Below are 23,042 nucleotides of genomic sequence, written 5' to 3' on the forward strand. Positions count from 1 at the left end.
AGAAGTTATGAACACAATTGCAAAACATCGTTCACACAAATAAAGTTGGATCTAAAGAATTGGAAAAATATAAATGCTTCATGGGTAGAATGAGCTAATATAGTTAAAAATTATAATTCTGCCTAAAAATTAATTAATTATTCAGTGCCATACCAATCAAACTACCAAAAACTTTTACAGAAGTAGAAAAAATAACAAAATTCATTTGGGAGAACAAAAGATCAAGAATATCAAAGGAATTAATGAGGGAAAAGTGAAATAAGGTGGTCTGGTAGTACAAGATCTCAAACTGCATTATAAAGTAGTAATCATCAAAACAATTTGGGTACTGGCTAAGAAACAGAATGGTGGATCAGTGGAATAGAGTAGATACACACTATACAGGGGCAAATGACCTTAGCAATCTAGTGTGTATTAAATCCAAAGATCCAGATTTTGGGATAAGAACTCCCTATTTGACAAAAAATGCTGAGAAAACTGGAACACAGTATAGCAGAAACTAGGTATAGACCAATACCTCATGTCCATTACCAAGATAAGGTCAAAATGGGTATATGATTTAGACATAAAGAATGATACCATAAATAAATTAGAGGAACATAGACTAGCTTACCTGGCAGATCTATGGAGAAGGGAAGAATTTATGACCAAGCAAGATATATAGAACATTACAAGATATAAAATGAATAATTTTTATTAAATTTAAATTAATTTTAAATTAAATTTTAAAAAAACCAATGTAACCAAGATTAGAAGGTAAACAATAAACTTGGGAAAACATTTTATAGAATATTTCTCTGATAAAAATCTAGTTTCTCAAGTATATAGAGAACTAAGTAGAATTTATAGGAATACAAGTCATTCCCCAGTTGACAAGTGGTCAAAGCATATGAACAAGCAGTTTTCATATGAAGAAATCAAAGCTATCAATCAGCATATGTAAAAATGTTCTAAGTAACTCTTGATTAGAGAAATGCAAATTAAAACAACTCTGAGATACCACATCATGCCTATCAAATTGACCAATATGATGGTAAAGGAAAATTATATGGATATGATATAGAAAATATCTATATCATGTTTGGATATAGATTTTGGAATGTTGGAAAGGATGTGGGCAAAATTGGGACACTAATGCATTGTTGGTGAAGTTGTGAACTGATCCAACAATATGGGCTATGCCCTATAAAACTGTACATACCATTTGATACTGTAATACTGCTGCTAGGTGGTATTGCAAAAAATGGGGAAGGACCTACTTGTACAAAAATATCTATAGCAACCTTTTTCTGTGGTGGCAAAGAATTGGAAATTATAGGGCTATCCAACAATCGGGGAATGACTGAACAAATTGTAGTATATGCTGGTGATGGAATATTACTGTGCTATAAGAAACAATTAACAGGATGATTTCAGAAAATAAAGCTGGAAAGATCTACATGAACTGATGCAGAGTAAAACAAGTAGAACTGAGAGAACATTGTACACAGTTACAGCAATATTGTGGAATGTGAAAGACTTAGCTACTCTTAGAAATACAATGATCCAGAAAAATTCTGAAGGAATTCTGACAAAGAATGCTATACACCTCCAGAGAAAGAACTATTGGAGTCAGAATGCAGATCAAAGCATAATATTGTCATAAAAATTTTTTTAAAGCATACTATTTTTACATTAGTTTATTTGTGTTTTTATTTTGGGGTTTTGGTTTTATATGAATATTCTCCTATAACAATGACTAATATGAAAGTCTGTTTTGCATGGTAATATGTGTATATATATATATATATATATGTATATATGCCAGATCAAATTGCCTATCACCTCTGAGAGTAGGGAGGGAAAAGCTGAAGACAATTTGGATCTTACAGTTTTATAAAACATATGTTGAAAATTATTATTACAAATAATTGGGAAAATAAAATGTTTTTTTAAAAAAGAAATGTTTATGGGACATCCAGACAGTTGATGATGAAGGATTAGAGGACAGTTAATCTTTAACATCTATGCATTTAACTTTCATGACTTCAAACACCCCTATGATTTTATTAGTAATCTCACTTTCTCCTTTGCATTAGAAACTATGCACATTCATGCCTATGTACAGTAGGAAAAAAATGAGAGACATGATGTGTGCAAGTTGGTGGAGCAGCTGGTATCCTACCAGGTGTTTCACTGGCCTTGTTCATTCTGCCTACCATTGTGAGGAACTCCCCATGCATTTGTGGCATATTTTCATTATTTGCCTTTAAAACTCAAGTTTTATGTTGCAATTATGTCCCCAACATGTAGTGTAAATTCTTTAAGCTCTAGGGCCAAGCATGCAAAGTCAGTGATGCAGCTTGGTAAGAAAATGAAGGTGTTAGATGTACTTCATGCCAGAATGTCTACAGCAGCTAACAGCTCCAAGCTTGGCATTAAGGAATCAGTGATTATTTTATCCACAAAAAAGTGGAAAAGTATTTCAATCTGGTGATTGGGGATGATGTCAAGACTTTACTAGTCTCAGCATCTTCCAGCAGCAATGACTAAAGTCCCAGCAACCTCTCCCTTGGTTTTCAGAGAGTGGCCAAAACAGGGGTTTCCAAGAGGTCTAATAGGTACAGTGCTCTCACAACACCATCTGACACAGTAGAAAGTAAGATTCTTGTTAAAAACGTCTAAGTCTTAAGAATTTTATTTGCTATGCAATATTTAGGGTACTCTAGATTTCATGTGCTATAAAAAGTGAATATTGTCTTAAATCAGTATTTGGTTTTTAATTGAAATGTAACACAAAAGGTCCTAGAATTGTAGGGAAATTCTAGAGAGAAAAATGTTTTGCATGTTACCAATTTTGTGTACTGCATTTAATTGGTTATTTCATTATTACTGTATTAGGAAAAGTACGTATTATCAGAATTAATGTTTATTATAAAGAATTGGATGCAGAAAAGTATATTTTCAACTATTTCTAGTGAAAGATTATAGGTTTTTAGTGGTCACAAGCAACCCAACTCCCTTTTTTCTATGCAGTTCTTTAAAAGTTTGCAATGTTTTCTAGGAACATTACCCCTGAGAAAGTTGAGGATTGACTATATATGAGAGTGATAATGGGGAGTGACTTTCATGTGGGTGTTCCTTTTCCAAACACTGGTGAACTGGTCATATTGTTTTCAGAGATTTCAGACCAAAGATTTCACTGGCTTAATTGGATTACCAGAACAGAAGATAAGACATACTCAGAAGATGTTTTGAGCATATGAAACATGTACTTGGCTCTGTGTTGAGGAGGGTATCATAGGTATTATTTTGGTGTCTGAGCCGTTGGTTGGGTAACACCAGGGCTGTTATATATATATAATATTTTATATATTATTATTATTATTATATATTTTATATATATTATTTATATATATTATATAATATGATATATAAATAATATATATATATAATAATTTCCCAGTTTTACCATCTTTAAATATGATTTATCACTAATATAACGTTCTTTACATTTAGGTAATACTATTTTAAAATTCAGTGAAACCTCTATGTAGTCTTATCTGCATATGTCACAAAAAAGTATAATTTTATTTCTGGGCCCAAGAAAATATGTATGTAGTAATGCAGACCTTTTGATGAAAGAGTTTCCAGTGAGGAAAGTTTCGCTTAATTTACTAATCTGGATGGCCACCAGCTTTAACTTTTCCTGGCAAGGCTCAGGGTTTTGCTGCCAAAAATTCTTATTAAAAGATGTAAATTGACAACTCCGATCAACTAGGATATGGCATAAAATCATGATTATCACAGTTACCACATCACTTGTTCAACTAATCAATTTTCTGGGAGAGGCAGAAGCAGGGCGGGGGTGGGGAGAGAGAGAAAGAGAGAGAGAAAAAGAGAGAGAGAGAGAGAGAGAGAGAGAGAGAGAGAGAGAGAGAGAGAGAGAGAGAGAGAGAGAGAGAGAGTTTCCATAAAAAAATCTCATCAACATTAATTGCTAATTTCCTTTGGATTTCTATTGTGTCAATAAGTCTAATTTTTCTTAATGCCAATAGAGCTTGTTTTATGTAGTGTAAATGTGACTGTCTTGAAAAGATAGCTCTATTTGTTGTTGATAACTTTTGGAACAAGAATTAAAAGGTGAACCTAGCTTATAATTTTTCTAGTTCATTGACAACAATAGCAGGTGTCAATGTCAGTGCATGGTATTGTCTGCTTCTTGATACTCACTCAGCATTTTTGAGATTTGAAAACTGTGTTATTTAGACCATCATACTACCTAAGCTTAGTGTCTTTATATAGAAGACAGTCAATTTATTGGAATGTAAAATTTATCATAAAATTAATTTATTTTTCACTTCCATATGATCCCATAGACTGACTAACTTACTAAGTACAGGTAGGATCTGCACCCATAAACTGATCAAGAAGTTGATTAGTTCTTTGGTTATGGCAACCCATCAAATTAAGAAGTAACAAATATCCTTCAGTCTTATACAACCTCCATTCATTTTCTTTTTTTTTCTTAACATTATTTTATTTGGTCATTTCCAAACATTATTCATTGGAAACAAAGATCATTTTCTTTACCTCCTCCTCCCCCCCACCTCTCCCATAGCCGACGCATGATTCCACTGGGTATCACATGTGTTCTTGATTCGAACACATTTCCGTGTTGTTGGTATTTGCATTAGAGTGTTCATTTAGAGTCTCTCCTCAGTCATATCCCCTCCACCCCTGTAGTCAAGCAGTTGCTTTTCATTGGTGTTTTTACTCCCACAGTTTATCCTCTGCTTGTGGATAGTGTTTTTTAGATCCCTGCAGATTGTTCAGGGACATTGCATTGATCCTAATGGAGAAGTCCATCACCTTTGATTGTACCACAATGTATCAGTCTCTGTGTACAATGTTTTCCTGGTTCTGCTCCTTTCGCTCTGCATCACTTCCTGGAGGTTGTTCCAGTCTCCATGGAATTCCTCTACTTTATTATTCCTTTTAGCACAATAGTATTTCATCACCAACATATACCACAATTTGTTCAGTCATTCCCCAATTGAAGGGCATCCCCTCATTTTCCAATTTTTTGCCACCACAAAGAGTGCAGCTATGAATATTCTTGTACAGGTCTTTTTCCTTATTATCTCTTTGGGGTACAAACCCAGCAGTGCTATGGCTGGATCAAAGGGTAGACATTCTTTTGGTGCCCTTTAGGCATAGTTCCAAATTGCCCTCCAGACCCCCATTCATTTTCACTGTGATAGTTAACTGAAGTTAATAATTCTTTTCTAAGCAATTGAAATGTGTCAGGTACTGGCTTAGACAAAAGGTGCTAAAAATTAAATATTTTCAGACCCTCTAATAAATATTAAGTGTGGGTACTCTAAATATAAAGTCTTTGTCCATTCACCAATGAAAGGACCTTCCCTATTCATCTATCTCTTTCCTTTTGGTTACCTTGAAATCACTTCAAATAGCACATCAAAAATTGAACCCATATTTCTCACCTATGTTTCTCCTCACTCTTTACTTTCTCTTTTTTCATTAGTGGTGTTTTCATTATCCTAGTTACATAGATTTGAAACCTCAGAATCAATCACTTTTCCTTCTCCTTTGACTCTTACATATGTCATAAAATCATGGTAAAATTCTCTCTTTGAAGTACAGCCCCTAATCATACCAATCTTTTCATTCCATTGACCTCCCCCTCATTTAGTTTTGCTAGACTTTTGTAGTTACCTCCTTATGATTTCTTTGCCTCCTGTCTGTCACTGTCAAATTTTCCGATCCATCCTTCTTAATTTACTATTTTCATTAGGCTCCTTCCAGTTCAAAAAGTTATCTACACCCAACACTTCTACTTCCTCACTTCAAAGTCTCTTTTCAGCCCTTTATTATTTGCATTCTGTTCCCACCATTATTTTGAAATGACTATCAGAGGGGTTATCGAGTTACCATATTTAATGGCCCTTTTTTGAGATCTTATTCCATGGAAGCCTTCTATTTTATCAAAGACTTTCTAAATGCAGAATATGCTATAGTTCTCATCCTGTATACAAGTATTATTGTAGGCTGCCTGTAATTTGCTGGCTGCCTTCTGCTCTCTAGGTGACTGCACTTAGTGGGGGTGACCTTTTTATGTTGTTTGAAAGGTTCACAGAGAACTTTCTGATCTGCAAATGAAAGGCAGTATATAAATATTGCTTATTATTATCAGGGAAGAATCCAGCTGGGAGTAAAGGGTTTTAAAAATATATATAATCAAGTAAGTACTCCTACATAGAACCAAAAAAATCTTGTCCTCATTTGTGAAGGAGCCTTCAGTTAAGAAAGTTGAGGTACACCGTTCACAGGCTTGTTGATGTTCTAGGGTTGAAATGGCCTGGGTGTTCTGTAGTTTGTGCTCGCTCCTCTCCTCAGACAGACCAGTATCCTGCTGGGCACGGTTCTCTGAATAAACTGTAGTGAACTACTATTTTTACTTAGTTAGTTGAGAAAGATGAGCTTATTGGAGCAGCATGATGCCTAAAAGGAAAGTCTACAAGAGTATGTCATATTTACTGAATGAAAAGGTAGGAAACTAAGAGTACCTGGTCTGACTTTATGAAGGACATAAATAGAATATGAGCTATGTGTACTGGCACACATGGCTTATGCTATGAAGCCAAGACCTGGTGTTACACCCAAAGGTGGAGATAGAGAAATATGGGTAGAAAATAGGACAACAAATTAATGGCCATATTCTCGGATTTTTTTTTTCTCCTCACTTCAGAGCTTCTACTACATTAAAGTTTTGGATGGGAAAAAAAGAGGAAAACTCTGACTAAATTCCATTACTTTGAAGTGGATAAAAACCATTCTGGAGTACCATATATCCAAATTTCCTTGACTCTGTACTTCTTCCTCATGTGGTAGGATTGGGAGGTGGTGGTAGTTGGGAAAAGAAAAAAAACCATTTCTGTTTTTGTTGTTTAACCCACTTTAATCTCTGACCACTTCTACAAAACAGACTGAACAAATTTCGATTATCTCTGTACATCAGGCAGAGGTTTCAGTTAAAAAACAAAACAAAACGTGAAAACCTTCTTCCATTTCTGGAAAAGTAAGAGCTTTCCCACCTGTTAAATGCCTACTTGTCCTCTATCACAGTCCCAATCAGTTTACCTCCCTGACTGCTCTATAGCTCTAGGTAAATGACATGGAAAGGTAATTCTAGTCTACTTGTCAAGAATCAGTCTTCAGAACTGGAAAGGACCTCAGAGACCATCTAGTCCAGTTCTTATCTGAAAAAGAATCCTCATCTAGCCATTGTTTGAAGTTCTCTAAATGGAGGACTAATTACCAAAACTGGAATCACTTTTTGATAGGAAAATTGTCTTTACACCAACCTAAAACTTGGCTTCTTTTGCATATTTTATTCATTGCTTCTAGTTCTGCCCTTTTGGATCAAATAGAACTTCCATTCCTCTTAGCAGCCCTTCAAATAATTAAAGAAAATTCTCCCCCTTTCTACTCCCCACCCCCAGTCTTTTCTTCTCCAGGCTAAGCACCTTGTTCCTTCAACCAAAAAATCTATCTACTACTGATTCTCCATTTCTAACTTATTCTCTTTCCTACACCATTTCCATACATACTGCCAGTCCCTGCATGAGATATTCTTTCCTCTTCTGCCTCCTCCCTTCCTGGTCTCCTTTTTATTTTATCTTCCTCTATTAGAATGTAAGCTCCTTAAGAATAGGGGCTACTTTATTTTCGAGTTTTTATATTCCCAGCACTCAAACACAGTTCCTGGCATATAATAAATGTAGTAAATGCTTAATTAGTGCTTTATGTAGCTATCCTTCTAACCAATTCTTATCCAGCATGAATTCAAGGCCTTTTACCATTCTTAGTCTCTAGACCAATGGTTATAAACCTGGTATCTACAAACATTCCAAGGGTCCATGGAGAGATTTCAAAGGGTCCATGAACTTGAATGGGAAAACAATTAAAACTTTATTTTCACTAACCTTTAACTGAAATTTAGCATTTCCTTTAATTTCTTAAAACAATTGTTATGGGAAGGGGTCTATAGGCTTTTCCAGACTGCCAAAGCAGCCATTTAAAAAAAAATAAGAACCACTGCTCTAGATACTCTTCAATTTGACAATATTCTTCTTAAAATGTGATGCTCAAAGCTGACTACAATAATATAGATGAAGGCTGATTAGGGCAGTGTACAATGAGAATTTCTTTATTACTTCTTTATTTCTGGATACTATATTCCTTAATGAAGTTTGATTTTATTAGCATTTATGGCTGCCATATTGATTTATTTTGAACTTGCAGATGACTAAAATCCCATCCCCCTCTTTTTCATTTCTTTTTTTATTTTTTATCAACATATTTTTAAATTTATCAACATATTGTTTTTATTTTATTTTTTAATTTTTAAAAATTTCATTTAATTGATTAATTTAGAGTATTTTTCCAGGATTACAAAAATCATGTTCTTTCCCTCTCCTCCCCCAATCCCATCCTATAGCCGACACACAATTCCACTGGGTTTTAGATGTGTCTTTGGTCAAGATCTATTTCCATATTATTGATATTTGCACTAGGGTGATCATTTAGGATCAATAACCCCAAACATATCCCCATTGACCCGTGTGATCAAGCAGTTCTTTTTCTTCTGTGTTTCTATTCCCACAGATCTTCCCCTGGATGTGAATAGTGTTCTTTCTCATAAGTCCTTCAGAACTGTCCTGGATCATTGCATTACTACTTGTAAAGAAGTCCATTATGTTTGATTGTACCACAGTGTATCAGTCTCTGTGTACAATGTTCTCCTGGTTCTGCTCCTTTCACTCTGCATCAATTCTTGGAGGTCATTCCAGTTCACATGGAATTTCTCCAATTCATTGTTTCTTTGAGCACAATAGTATTCCATCACCAACATATACCACAATTTGTTCAGCCATTCCCCAATTGAAGGGCATCCTCTCATTTTCCAATTTTTTGCTGCCACAAAGAGTGCAGCTATGAATATTCTTGTACAAGTCTTTTTCCTTACTATCTCTTTGGGGTACAAACCCAGTAGTGCTATGGCTAGATCAAACCATCCCCCCTCTTTTTAAGATAAATTGCCTTTTAGCTATGCAGACAAAGCAACAAGCATTTCTTAAGTTTGCAGGCACTGCCCTAAGTAATGAAGATGAAAATATAAGCAAAAAGAAAGTAAGATCCAAAAGGTTGATGAAGGGGGGACAGGAAAGAAATCCAAGGATAAGGGGACTGGTATTGTATATGGATATTCTAGGGTAACATTAGCTATAGCTAACATTTACATTGTGCTTACTATTTAACTGACACTGTGTTAAGTGCTTTACAACTATTAGCCAATTTTACCTTATAACAACCCTAGAAAGAAACTACAATTATTATCTTTATTTTACAGTTGTGGAAACTGAAGCAATAGGGTTAAAGGACTTGCCCAGAGTCACACAGCTAAGAGTCAGAGTCTGACACCAGACCTGATAGGGGAAAAACTGCACCATGTTGAGTTAGCATGGTGAAGTCTAGACAGTCAGAAGTACAGCTGAGAAGGGAATTCAACATGTTACCATATATTACACTTGTGAAGCTGATTTTTTTCATTCATATGTAAGACTTTAAAAATATTACTATTAAGAATGGATAAGAATGATAGATGGAGAAAGCAAAGATATAGTAACCACTATAAATGGTAAACCTCCCTCCACAACACTGAAAGGAGAAATGGAGCCGCATATTGCAATGTATGGGTTTGTGGGAAAATGTGACACCTAATGGGTACAGGTAAAAAAAAGTCAATTATGATAATTATTTATATTTACTTTTAAAAAGAATAAACCTATATTTGCAAATCAACCCCCATCATAATGGAAATGATTCTGAGTAGAAAGAGTGGGTTAAATATTATTGGTTGATTGATGAAAGTGTGTTTTTCCTAGTCAAGATCAACAAACTAATAAGAACATGTGATTTGAAAGTTTATTTTTGGACTGGGAGCTGGGAGCCAGGAGCTGGGATATGGAGTGAGAATTTGAGTGCCTGAGCTTCCCCTCCAAACTCAGTCAGAACATCCCACTGGCTCCAGAGAGAGCCAACACAGGAGGTGGATGGGGGCCATAGATCACAAGAAATACAGAGACACAAAAAGCTGCTTACAGAACTGAATGCCTTTCTGAAGATCTTAGACAAGGGAAATGCGAGTAAAACAGTTGTGGTGAAGAAAAGCTTTCTTACTGACCTTCTTCAACTCTACATGAAGTCCAGCAATTCCAATGTGGAATATAATTATTTGAACAAAGTTACAACCCATAAACAGCCAAATGTGAAGATGAAAGGCAAAGGAAAAGACAAAGGCAAAATACAGAATTTCTGAGATTCTCTTACCAATGGAGAGTCAATACAGTATTTTTCTGCCCCACAGAAGAGCCTGATTTCCCACCTCCTGAAATAATTTCAGAAAGGAAATAATTCCCAGCCCCAAAGATCAAGTTTCTAGAGGGATATTATGAAGAGGAAGAACCATATGATACTTCCTTAAATGAGGATGGTGAACCTGTGAGTAGCTCCTATGAATATTATGAGGAAGAAGAGAGCAATGGAAGCAAGTCAATACCACATCAATGGTCACCCCCCTCCCCAAGTTACCATTGAACCGGCAAAGGATACCTAGCTCTGTACCTTCCTGTGGTGGAAGAAGTGACTGGGGCAGTGGACCAAGCAGTTGTGGAGTTAAGGAGAACAGATTACTATGCTACAAATCCTCCAGTCTATGCTACTATGCTACAGTCCCCAGCTCTATGTGAATATAGTGGCTTGTAGTATTATCTACAAGGAGAAACAAGTGAGGAAGAAAGAGCATAACCTGGAGATCACTCCAACAAATGTTGATGTGATTGTCCTGGGACTTTAGAGCAAGGACCAAATAGAGCAGTGGCTCTGGGTCATCCTAAAAGTTAGTGGCTTGCCTTCTGAAGGAGTTTCTGAGGGAAACCAATACAGCCCTGATGTTCAGTGTCTCAAATGTCAGAAACCAGATATAGCTAAGAAATACCGATCAGTTCCAGAATGTGGGAATGTGGATTGTTATCCTGAGACCACAGAAAACCAGAGATGTTAAGAAGAAAGGTATAGCAGGTCTCAAATTGAACAACTTGTTGAACTTAGGAAGAAATCTGCTTCACTGGAGAATTCTGATAGGTCTCTGAGAGTTACCTGAATGTTGACAAATAGCCAATGGAAATCCTGGTGGTGTTATGTGAAGGAAAGCCACATGCACATCTACCTGAACAGGAACTGAATTAAATCAGCACAGTAACTACTCAACCTGGTTAGTTCAGAGTTCCATAACAAGAAGTTGTTTTTGGTTTTTTAGGGAGAGAGGGGAAAAAGTGTAAAAATTCAGTTATCTGAATGGTTCTCTCACTTGGAATTTTGGATTCAGTAAGTAAGATGACATAAAATTATTATTATGTCTATTCAGTACTGGGTACAATTTTGCCTGTTTGGAGGGAGCCATTCTCCAGGATTAGTGACTCAAACCCAGAGCAGTGGTGTGATAAAAGTTCAAACTCTGTTTCAGGTTGTTTGGCAAGTGGAAGTAGTCTAGAATTTGCAAGCACTACTTGTGGGGGTACTACCCTTTCAGAGGAGAGAAAAAGAGTAGGTAGCTTTATTTACTTCAAGTAAATTATTATTAATAAAAGGCCCTCATTCACTGGTTTAAATGATGTAAGAATGTTTTTTACTTAATATGAGGACAATATTTCTATTGGGCATTAGCATGTTTTATAAGTAACTGAAATCACCACCTTAAAGCCTCTATACAAAAGTCATTTTTGAGAACATGTAGTCTCACATGTAGATTTTGGTGACATCCAAAAAATGTTCTTATTATCCTTGTTTAAAAAACATTGTCTGAGTAATAGTTCAAAGATACTTCATTAATCAGGTTTAATGAACAGATAAAAATTTCCTTTTCTCTTTATCAGGTTAGTTTTAATCTATGATTTAAATGTCTCAAACTGAGATGATACAAACACTTTTTTCCTCCTTTGGTAGACAGTGCCCAGGATCCTTCCAAGAATATTGTGGAACTTGTTGAATGGAGATAGGAGTGTATTTCTCCCACTCCACCTTTAAAAATAAGCAAACAAATCACAACTAACATATGATGATCTTCTACTTAGTGACCCTGATTTTTACCTTTAGTAGAAAAATAAACATTTGGTGTATATTTCTTGTTACTTGAAAGTTTATTTTTGCATCTACTGTCTAACCACATTGTGATTAGAAAAGGAGGAAGCTAAGAAAGGAACCACTATTTACATTTTTTTCTTGTGGTATTATGATTCATGAGGAAAATGACATTATCTACAAATGAGATGTTAATAACTCACAACTTGGTCCTTCTCTAGTTTCTTATCACTCACCACAAGCAGATACAGGACAATGACATTTTAAGGCTCCAAGTTTCCTATTTTATTCATTGATTCAAAATCCATTGATAATATAATTCATCACTTTCTAGTGACACAAAAGAGTTTATATTCACGATGTCTGACTAAATAAGTTTTTAACTTAATAATTTAACATTTATTCAACAAATATTTATTAAGCATCCATTATATATAAGGCATTGTGCTAGGCTCTGGGGATACAAAGTTAAAGAAACCATTATTCTTTGCTCTCAAGAAACATAATATAGTAGAAGAGAGAAAATATATACACAAAACCTCAAAAACCAAGTAAAACAAAGTAGAATGTAATTGTATAAAACCAGAGTAAAGCTCATAATAGTTATTTCTAAATATAAACTTCTATATTTTCTTCTTTTAAAATATATTTAATTTTAAGGAATGTTTATATTTTGATCACTAAGGTACTTCTAATTGGAAACATTAAGGAAGGTTTCCTGGAAGAAGAGACATTTGAATTGGGTTTTGAAAATTGGATAGAATTTCAATAATTAATAGAGATGAGGTGAAGGGAAAATAATTAAATGACCAAATATGATTCCAGGCAACCAATAATAAAAAATGTTACCTCCTGACCGAGAAATGTCTGACTTAAGATAAAAAATGAGAAATATTTTTTGGATATAGCTAACATAGAAATTTGTTTTGCTTGACTTTAGGTATTGTTACCTAAGGGTTTGACTTTTTGTTTTTTCTTTTTCAAAGATTTGGGAGGTGAGTGAGAGAGACTAGAGCTAGATGGAGCCCCCTTTCCTCCAAAAAAAAGAAGAGAGAAGGAAGACCTGAGGGAATTATTGACAAGCAGGACAGTTTTGAAAGTTATATGTTGAATTTAGTATATATATATATATATGTATATATATATATGTGAAAAAATCTATATAATATAGAGTTGCAATTTTATATATACGTCTTTGCTGTTCTACAATGTATATATAGGAAATTCAAATTTTATTTTGCATTTGTTAATTGAGTTTAGATTTTTTAAAATGAAAAAAATTCAATAGGGGAGACTTGATTGGCTTGCCTTTGGAATATTAGAAAGCCATTTTAACAAACCCCAAGCTTCCCCTTGAAACAAAAGCATATCTTTTTAACACCAATATTCTTCTATCATTGCTTTATACAAGAGCTATACAGAATGAGTAAGTATGATATTTAATGATAATTATGATATCATTGAAGGGAATATGCAAACCAAATGAGATAGTGCTATGAGGATCAAATGAGGTAATATATGTAATAAATTATATAAATGTCAGCTATAGAGCAACAAATAATTAATTTTTTCTTACAATGTGATTTTCCTGATATTTTCTGTCATCCTCTTTATAAAAAGGACTACTGTGATTTTAATCTTGTATTTAGATCCTTAAGGTAAACATAGGCATTGACTTTTAAAAAGATAAAGATAATGATTAAAAGTGGAAATAGAGGACAAAAAAGGAAAGCAGTTGGGGAAGTAATTTTTAAATTAATTTTAATTTTTAAGAATTTTTCTAAATTCACAGGCCCATTAATAAAATACTGCTTTTTTGTGTATGGTCCTTACTTTTCACTATCTTTGGGAGAAAAGGGAAAAAAGGAGAAGAGGAGAAAGTGGATAGAAGTGGAGTTTTGCTTCTTTGGATGAAGAAAATGGGAGAATGTGTGTTTGGGGGGCCTTGAGTAGGTATTGCAGGTGGGCAATAAATCTATATATTGAGAAGAGAGATTGCATTTGGAAATTTTCAGTTTTTTCTATAATCTCAAGTTGCTCCTTCATGGAAAAAAATCTTGCCTTTTAACACAAATATTCTCCCAGTGGTCCAATGTGGCTATTAATCAGAAATCATCACAATTAAGAAGAATCAAAACTGTGGGTGACTCAAAGGACAGTGTCAGGAAATAAAGATGGATGTCATCTACACAAAAGTGGCATAAAAGTTGTCATTCAAGAAGTATATGATTGCAAAAAGTGATGTTCCAGTCAGGTAGCAAGATCAAAGGATACTTGAGTGTTGCACTGTTCTCATGAAATGTTAAAAGACCTAGAAGAAGGACCCTAGTAAATTGTATAGACATTCTTTGAAGGATTTATGCATTAACACAGAGAAGAATTGCATAACATTAAGAAGGTTTGAATGGGTTTTGATCTTGAACCTATGCTAATGAGATCAGGACCAAATTGCAGTATCTAAGCATTATGTATCTTCCAGCTCTTAATATTCTTTGAGTCTATGAAAATATGTGAAAGTGTAATAAACTGCAATTCCTGGGCATAATGGGGAAGGTATCATAATAAAAGATGATCATGTAGCCACATATTTCTCAATTTTTGTCAGAAAAATCAATTATTTGAACATTTGCCATGTTCAAATCCTATACCTTGTGCTACTTACTGGGTGGTACAAAAGAAAGAGAATACACCTAATCCCTGTGGTCAGAAAATTTGCATTTCAGTTAGGGATGTATGGCACAAGTATAAAAGACTGCTTCCATCTTACAGAACTGCATATTTTTAACAGTTGGAAGGGAATTCAGAGACTGTCTAGTCTAACCCATATCTGACAAATGGTCCTCCAGCCTTTGCTTGAAGATTTCTAAGACAGGAACCAACTATCTCCCCTTCCTTATTCAACTCTCAGGTAAAGTTAATCCTACTTTTATATTAGTTTTAATTCATCTGTTCCCAACAAAGTAAATTCTTCTCTATGTAGGAAAGGTATGCCCAGTGTACGATGTTTGTCCCTGCAACAGAAAGAAACCTCTTGGATTTATTTCTGCTTATTTTTTTTTAAACCTATAGAGTATTTGTCCAGGCATAGTACCAAGTGAATTTGAGAACAAAGTTGGCAAGAATATGTTCACAGTGCTCATAGGTTGGTGATTCAGAAAAATCTGTTGTAGCTATGGAATGGTTCAGATACCATACATAAATCTCTCCAGTCTCTGTAATGATTCCTTTCTTGTAAGTAGACTGTAAGCTTTTTGAGAACAGGGTTTCACTTTGAGAATAACGCCTCATTTTAAGCTTCTGGAGAAAAGGATCCACATGAATTTTTCTTTATCTTTAGCACAAACCCTGGCTTAACAAATGTTTGTTTTAATAATAGCTAGCACTAATATATTACCTCGAAGTTTGCAAAGCACTTGATAAATACCTCATTTTATCCTCACAACAACCCTGGGAGGTAGATGCTCTTACTCTTTCAATTTTACAATTGAGGAAACCGAGGCTGAGAGATTACATTATTTGATCAGGATAACACATGAAATAACTAGTAGAGACAGGATGTGAACCCAGGACTTTCTGACTCCGAGGCTCATGTTCTATCCACTGTACCACCTTTCTTTGTTGTTGAGATGAATTGAACAGTCTCAAACTCAAAGGAAGACTTTGAGGTATATTACAAAACCCTTTGAAGACACCATCTCATTTAATTCTAGCAACAACCCTGTGAGATAGATTACGCAAATCCATTACACAGATGAGGGAACTGAGCCTCAGAAGGGTTAAATGTATTGCTCAGGATCATACTGCTGATTAGTGCTGGGATAGGATTTGAACCCAGGTCTCTAGATTTCAGGTTTAGTACAACTTGAATACCGAGGGAGTAGAGAAACCAGCCGTGCATGTTGGGGCATCATCTTCCCATCAGCAAGAGGCAGCTTATCCTCAAATGCTTTCCCTGCCATGACCGCGACAATTTCAGGCAAACCAGACCAATAAGCTCACTGTGAGTTCAACCCATCCCCGGCACCCAGTTTTGCCGGGAATTAGTAACCTAGATTTTGCCCGCCTGATGAGCGCTGTCCATGGTTCTCACTTTGCTCCTTCATCCTTTGCTCTTTTCTGGAGGCTAAAGCCCTCGCTAGCAGGGGGCCTACTTTGCACATGCTCAGTCCTGTTCCGGCAGGTTGCTGTAGAGGGTAATGGTCTCTACTACTACACCTGTTTTGAATCTAGGCGCGTGCCAGGGCGGGGGCTGGACAGGTGGGGGTGGGGGGAGTGAGAGGGAAATCAGAGAGTCAGGAGGAGGGGGAGAGTCACGTGCTGGCAGCGGTCCTTGGGCGATTCCATTTTCTCACCTCCCTCTTCTCTTTACTCTCCTCCGCCCAAGCCCCTAGTTCCCTCGCAACCACCCCATTAGCTTTCCCCGTCTCTTTGGCTTGGAGATTCACGCTCATTCTGAGCCCCATCCCCGTCCCTTCGCTCTTCCTCTTTCCCGGACTCCACCGCCTCTTTCCCTTTCCCCTCCCACCCCACCACACAGTTGGTGCGGTCCATGGCGAGCACATCATGGCGATTGAGGGTAAGTAGAGGCCGCTCCCCGGGGTGGAGAGGAGGTCTGGGAGCAGGGGGGCGGGGGGAGCGGGTGAGGAGAAATGTGCCCTCGAGGATGAGGCGGGGATTTGGGCGTCCCCTGAGGGCGGGGAGCTGGAGAGGTGAGATGGGTTGAGGAGGATATGGGGGGGGTCCCAACCAAGAGAGGGCCCCCCCATCCCGACCCCTCCCCTTTCTCCTCCCACACCCAGGTGTGTGTGTTGGAATCCTGGCTGTGCTGAGAAGGCCGGGTCATCTCTTCTTCTCCCCGGCCAGCTTCTCCGCCGAGGTTCGGGGAAGAGGCCCCCAAACGCCTCCCCGACACCGGTGCGGAGTTTTGCCCCGGGTACCGCAAGACAGAGAGAACCCGGTGGAACCTTGAGAGAGGGGAATGGGGCGGGGGCTCCAGGATTAACCTGCCAGCCCTCTCTGGGCAGGGTGATGGCGAGCCTCCCCCTCTCTCCCTGGAAGCCCCTAGGGAGGGCGACTGACCGAGCCCTGCTCCCCGACCCCTTCCAGCGATACCCAGTAGTGACCTCCCTGCCCTGGAATCCTAGCCTAGCCTCCCTTTTTAGCTTTGGGTTCGAGACTTGGTCCCCTTATTATTTTTTTTTCTGTCGTGTGTGTGTGACCAGAGAATCTGTGTGAGTGATTTATCTCACTCTTGAGATTGTTTCTCCACTTCTGAAAAAAGTCAAATGAATTCTTTGAGAGCATCCTTTCTTTGAATTCTGCCTTGCCTCTTTTTTTTTTTTTTTGAAAGAGTAGTCGTTGATATCTGACAGGACTGTTAAGGCTTTTCAGTGAAAAGTTAACGTATAGGTAGGTTTTTCTCCCCCTTCCATTTTTCTCCTTTCAAAGAGAATCCACTCCTGTGTGTGTGAGTGTGAGTGATTTATTTCCTCAGATAATTCTACTCTTTAAATTGTTTCTCTGCTTCTGAAAGAAGTCAAATGAAATCTCTTTGAGCATACTTCTTTTGAATGCAGCTGTTTCTCAGTTTGTTGTTTTTGGAGGAAATGAATGGCCTTAGATTTCTGACCGGACTGTTATGCTTTTCAGTAAAAAGTTAGTACATAGGCAGTTGGCATTAAGGCATGTTGTGTTTTTTCCCCATTTTTTTCCTTTCAAAGAAAACGTAGTATGAATTAAAGCTTCTGTTTTCTTTATCATTAAGTAGAACAAGTCAAGCCAACCAGCATTTATTGATTAAGCATCTGTTAGATGCCAGTCAGTGTACTAAGATAGGTTCTTCCCTCCCCGATGCCCACCCAAAAAAAGGCAAAACCCAGCCTCTGCTCCCAAGGAGTTTACAGTCTAATGGAGAACACTTATAAAGGAACAATTGAAGATAATCACAGAAAAAAAGTACAGAAACTGAAACTGATTTTACAATTCAGAGTTTTTTACAACAGTACAGACATTCTGTCCAAGAATAGGAGATTTTTTTTGGTTCCTAATTTTTCTTTCAAGGGAATCTTGAAACCGAAAACTTCTTGTATATGTGACCATGTCTGTATTTAAGTAGTTTACATCTAAAATCTAGAATCTTCCTTTCCCACAAATCAAAACTTTTCAAAAATCCATTCCAGCAAGTTCTCCATCTCTAGAAACCCATCCAGATGAGCATTTATTAAACAAAATTTTGTACAGGTTTCAGTGCTAGATAGAGTTCTAAAAACCTTATTGCCCTTGAGGAGCTTACATTTTTTTTAATGAGGGGAGGAGTTTCTTTTTAAAAAGAATGATATACACTTTATGGTATTTTTATATAAGGTCTAAATCTACACCATGGATACATCAGGAAATATTTGTATTATTCAACTATTGTAAGCATAGTCTTGCCAATCATATTCTAAAAAATAATTTGATACTTTACATTCTTGAACTGCTTACTGTGAAGCAGTTTAACAGAGGGTTCCTTTTGTTTTCTCCCATGCACTTTAAAAGTTGGTTTATTTATTGTTTGTCTCAAGTTTTTAAACTATAAAATGGGGATAATAACAAGGCCTGCCTTTCAGGGTTTTTATGAGGATTAAATGTGATGATCTTTGAAAAGTGTTTTTTAGCACAATCTCTGGCACATGTATAAATGTGTGGTCTCTGGCCCTATATAAATGCTAGTTATCATAATCATCTGTTTATGTCCAATTCTGTGATTTAATTGGCATGGGTAAATGTTGATGATTAAATGTCCTCTACTAATAAATATTTTCAATTTTCTACAAGTTCTTATCTAAGGGTATTGCCTGAGGCATTGAGAAGTTAAGTGACTTGTTTAGGATTAAAGCCAGTATCTGTTAGAGACAGAACTTGAACCCAGATATTCCTGACTCTTAAGTCTGAATATCTCTTGACTATGCCATCCTTCCTCTAATATATGTTTATATCTTATATTTGTTCTCTTGAGTGACTCTTAGGGAGAATGTGTCTATGTGTATATATACAACATAAAATATGTGGGTATGTGTATATATTGCTCTTGAATTGTTTCAGGCATGATAGACTCTTTGAGCTCGATTTGGGGTTTTTTTGGCAGAGAATTTGGAGTGGTTTTTCATTTCCTTCTCCAGCTTATTTTACAGATGAGGAAACTGAGGCAAGCCAGGTTATATGACTTGCCCAAGGTCATACAGCTAATATCTGAGGCTGGATTTGAACTCAAGTATTCCTGATTCCAGGCCTGCCTCTCTATATGTATATATATATGTGTGTGTATGTGTGTGTGTGTGTGTGTGTGTGTGTATTCATTCAAACAAGTCTCAGATATCCATTGCAATAATAGTCCTAAAACTGTTAGGTAGTTTAGAAAATATATCTAAAAGCATATATATCATTTCACTAAACTTTTTTTAAAAGCTACAATCAAGTAGCTAAATTTATTGACTTAAAATTACTTTCTCTGCACATTAACTCAATGAAGTGGCAACATGGTCAGAAGATTAAGGGGAAAGATTAATCATAGACAGGATAACCCTATAAATAATAAAGAACTGGCTACTTAGAGATTTTTTAAATGTTTTTTTTTAAACCCTTGTTGTCTATGAAAGAATTGTAAGGGCTAGGCAATGGGAATTAAATGACTTGCCTAGGGGCACACAGCTAGGAAGTGTCTGAGTCTGGATTTGAATCCAGAACCTACTGTCTTTAGGCCTGACTCTTAATCCACCATGCTGCCCCCAACTTAGAGTTTTAAGAGTAATCTTCACATTTTTCTCTTACCTACCATTTCCCACTGTCCACCCACTTTGATTTATTGCTCTTTGGTAGTTAGGTTCAATTAATTTGTTCTAGTTAATGGATGAATTTCTAAAATTGGCTGCTTAAATAGTTTCTAACTCATTTTGATTTACTTTCCTACCTTTATGCTTTAGCAAAAGGATCATTGATGTTTGTAGTCTAGAGACTCATAAGAGAAGCTTATAACTACCACCATAGGCTTAAAGCATAGAAAAATTATTTCATGATACCAAAATTTAAAAATTGTATTCATTGTCTTTTCTATTCTGGAAGGTAAATTACATTATAAAATGTATTTGTATAAAATGCATTTTGAATAAGAATTGAATATCAGGCCAAGTGAGACTATACTTTAATTACTAAATATTTACATTTTTGTACATGGGACTCCAGTAGAGTATCATTAAAAGTGTTGGACTAAATACTTAGGCTTTAGTTATAGAATCATAATGTTCATTGAATTTATTTGAATAGAGTTGGAAGAGACTTTAGAGTACATCTAGACTAACCTGCTCCATATAAAGTATGTGGCTAATCAGCATGCTCCCATCTTTGCCATACAAATTTTTGACAAGCCAGTTTCCCCCCATTTTATGGTTGTAGTTGATTGTTTTTATACTCAATTGAAAAACTTTTTGTCTTTTAAATTTCACTTTCTCTATGTTGACCCATTGTTCTAGACCACAGGTATCAAACATCTGCCCATAACATTCCAACTATGGTTAGAACCAGGTTAAAAATGTAATTGGGAAATACTTAACCAAATAAATAAGAATATAGTAGAACATAGATAATACTAATATGTGTTTTTCTAAGTCAGTATGTGGCAACAGGGATATTTGTATACAGTTTAGCAGGTCCTATTTTTTGAATTTGACACCACTGTTCTGGACCACTGAAAGAATTTTGATTTCAGATTCTGTTACCCTAGCATATTAGCTGTTCCTCCTAGCTGAGTCATTTATAAATTTAGTAAACAAACAAATCTTTTGTCTTCATTAAAATAATTTATTAATTCCTTCATTAAAGGAATTTATAAAATTATTTAGCAGCTCAGGATCAAGGAGAGAGTTTTGCTGTATGATTCTAGAAAATTTTCTACAATTTGAATCAATCAATTAATCAATACTCTTGTGTATATGGTTGTTCAACCAGCTGTATACAAACATACCCAATTGTATTACTACTCACTGTATATTTCTCTGTCTTGTTCCTAAAAATATCATTTAGCCTTGCTGAAATACAGATAATGTTGCCACTACCTAGCTGGATGACCTTGAGTGAGAGATAGTTTGATATCATGGAAAGAATATTGGCTTTGGAACAAAGGACTTAGTTCCAGTCCTGACTCTGCTGCTTTACTCTGTGAAACTTTAAGCAACTCACATCCTCTCAGGCTTTTAATTCCTTCATCCTTTGATAAGGAACGAAGGGGTTTGGAATAGATGACTTATAAGCACTTTTTCAACTCTGTCTTCCATAAAATAGCATTTCCTACCAAAGCAGAAAAGAGAATAATTGTAATTTTGTAACTTGTCTGGCCTTCTTTTTGCTTATGTGTAAGAAGAGTATTTTTTAACTCAGTCTTTATTTCCTCTAAAATGCTATGGTGTTAAGGTGAAATTAAGGCTTCTAAGAGTGGTTTGAGGTGTTTAGTTTGAAGTCCAGTAAGATGCTAAGTAGAGTTATGTCGCTAATTTTAGAGATTTATAGTGCTGCATATTCTTATAAGAAAAATGCATCAGTCAATATACAAGTAATTTCATCTCTGTCATTGCATGGCATTTAAAATTTTTAAAAAGTGAGTTCATTTACAGGGACAGCTAGGTGGCTCAATGAATTGAGATCCAGGCCTAGAGACAGGAAGTCCTTGGTTCAAATGTGGCCTCAGACATTTCTTAGTTGTGTGACCCCGGACAAGTCAATTAACACCCATTGCCTAGCCCTTACTGCTCTTCTAAACCAATTAAAAAAAATTTAAAACAGTAATATGAATGAAGATAGAAAGTAAGCGTTAACAAAATGGACTTTATTTAGTGTAGAATTTATAACCTTTTAATAGCAATATAGTTCATAAATGTAGAATGTTTTGTTTTTAGAGGAAGTATAATCAATGGCTAGTCACTAATAAATGAATATAAGAACATATAAGATGTGTTAGAACATATATGAGGTAGCAGGGCTTAATCAAGAGATCCAGCCTCAGAGTCAGGAGGACCTGGGTTTTGTCTGTCTCCGACCTGTATTTGACTGTGTCACTCTGGGTAAGTCGTTGATCTTTCTAGGCAGCTTTTTAAGACTGTAAATTGCAGAGAAGGTGCTAACTAACCTACTTTGTGAGAAGTAACTTCCTTCTCTGAAGATTTCTTGTACTAGTGAAATTACAGCTCCAATCCTTACTATTTTTAATATTTTGGATGAAATTGCTCTTGTCATAGTGATTATGCAATTATGGGCCTATATTTTTTAGTAGATTTACAAAATTTGTTTTAATTTTCTTCTATAATCTGGCTGACAAAATTAAGAACTAACCGGGGAAACCATAGTTTTTATTAGAATCTATATTATTTAATTTTACTGCTTGAGCTGAAGAGCAGTAATAGAAGAGTACAATTTATGTTATTGTGAAAGATACTACAAGCCATGCACAACCTAATTATCGTTACCCCAGCATGGGAATAGCAATACAAGAAGTATCTTCTAAAACAAACAAACAAAATCAATATATCAATTTATAAATGCTGAAGATCACAATGCATTCCTACCTTTTACCTCACCTATTGTTGCTGGTGTATTTCCATAAATTTATCCTCCATGGATGATATGCCCAACATATTTGAGACCTTTCTCTGGTTCTCTGGACATTTAAGGGATGTTGTTACTGCATTTGGGCAGTCTGTTTGTCCTCACGTACTAGTCTTCCTTTATCATATACAGACTTGATGTTTTTTACTCTACTTCTTGTGCACAAATTATTACTGGGAGTATACTATATTTTATTTACTTTCTAT

At 35.9% G+C, this 23,042-nt stretch overlaps 1 protein-coding gene and 1 pseudogene across 2 annotated transcripts in view; both read left to right on the plus strand.

Moving 5' to 3' along the window:
* Positions 1-2,275: 2,275 nt before the first annotated feature.
* LOC100617361 (actin filament-associated protein 1-like 2) lies at positions 2,276-16,480 on the plus strand (annotated as a pseudogene).
* SYT14 (synaptotagmin 14) overlaps positions 16,363-23,042 on the plus strand; it is a 310,069-nt gene continuing 303,389 nt past the window's right edge. For both annotated transcript variants that reach the window (XM_007481333.3, XM_056815880.1), the window contains exon 1: positions 16,363-16,780. In XM_007481333.3, the coding sequence (XP_007481395.1) occupies positions 16,768-16,780 (13 nt within the window). In that variant the 5' untranslated portion in view covers positions 16,363-16,767. The remainder of the gene's footprint in view (positions 16,781-23,042) is intronic.

Source organism: Monodelphis domestica, chromosome 2 (assembly GCF_027887165.1).
Source record: "Monodelphis domestica isolate mMonDom1 chromosome 2, mMonDom1.pri, whole genome shotgun sequence".
Lineage (NCBI taxonomy): Eukaryota > Metazoa > Chordata > Mammalia > Didelphimorphia > Didelphidae > Monodelphis > Monodelphis domestica.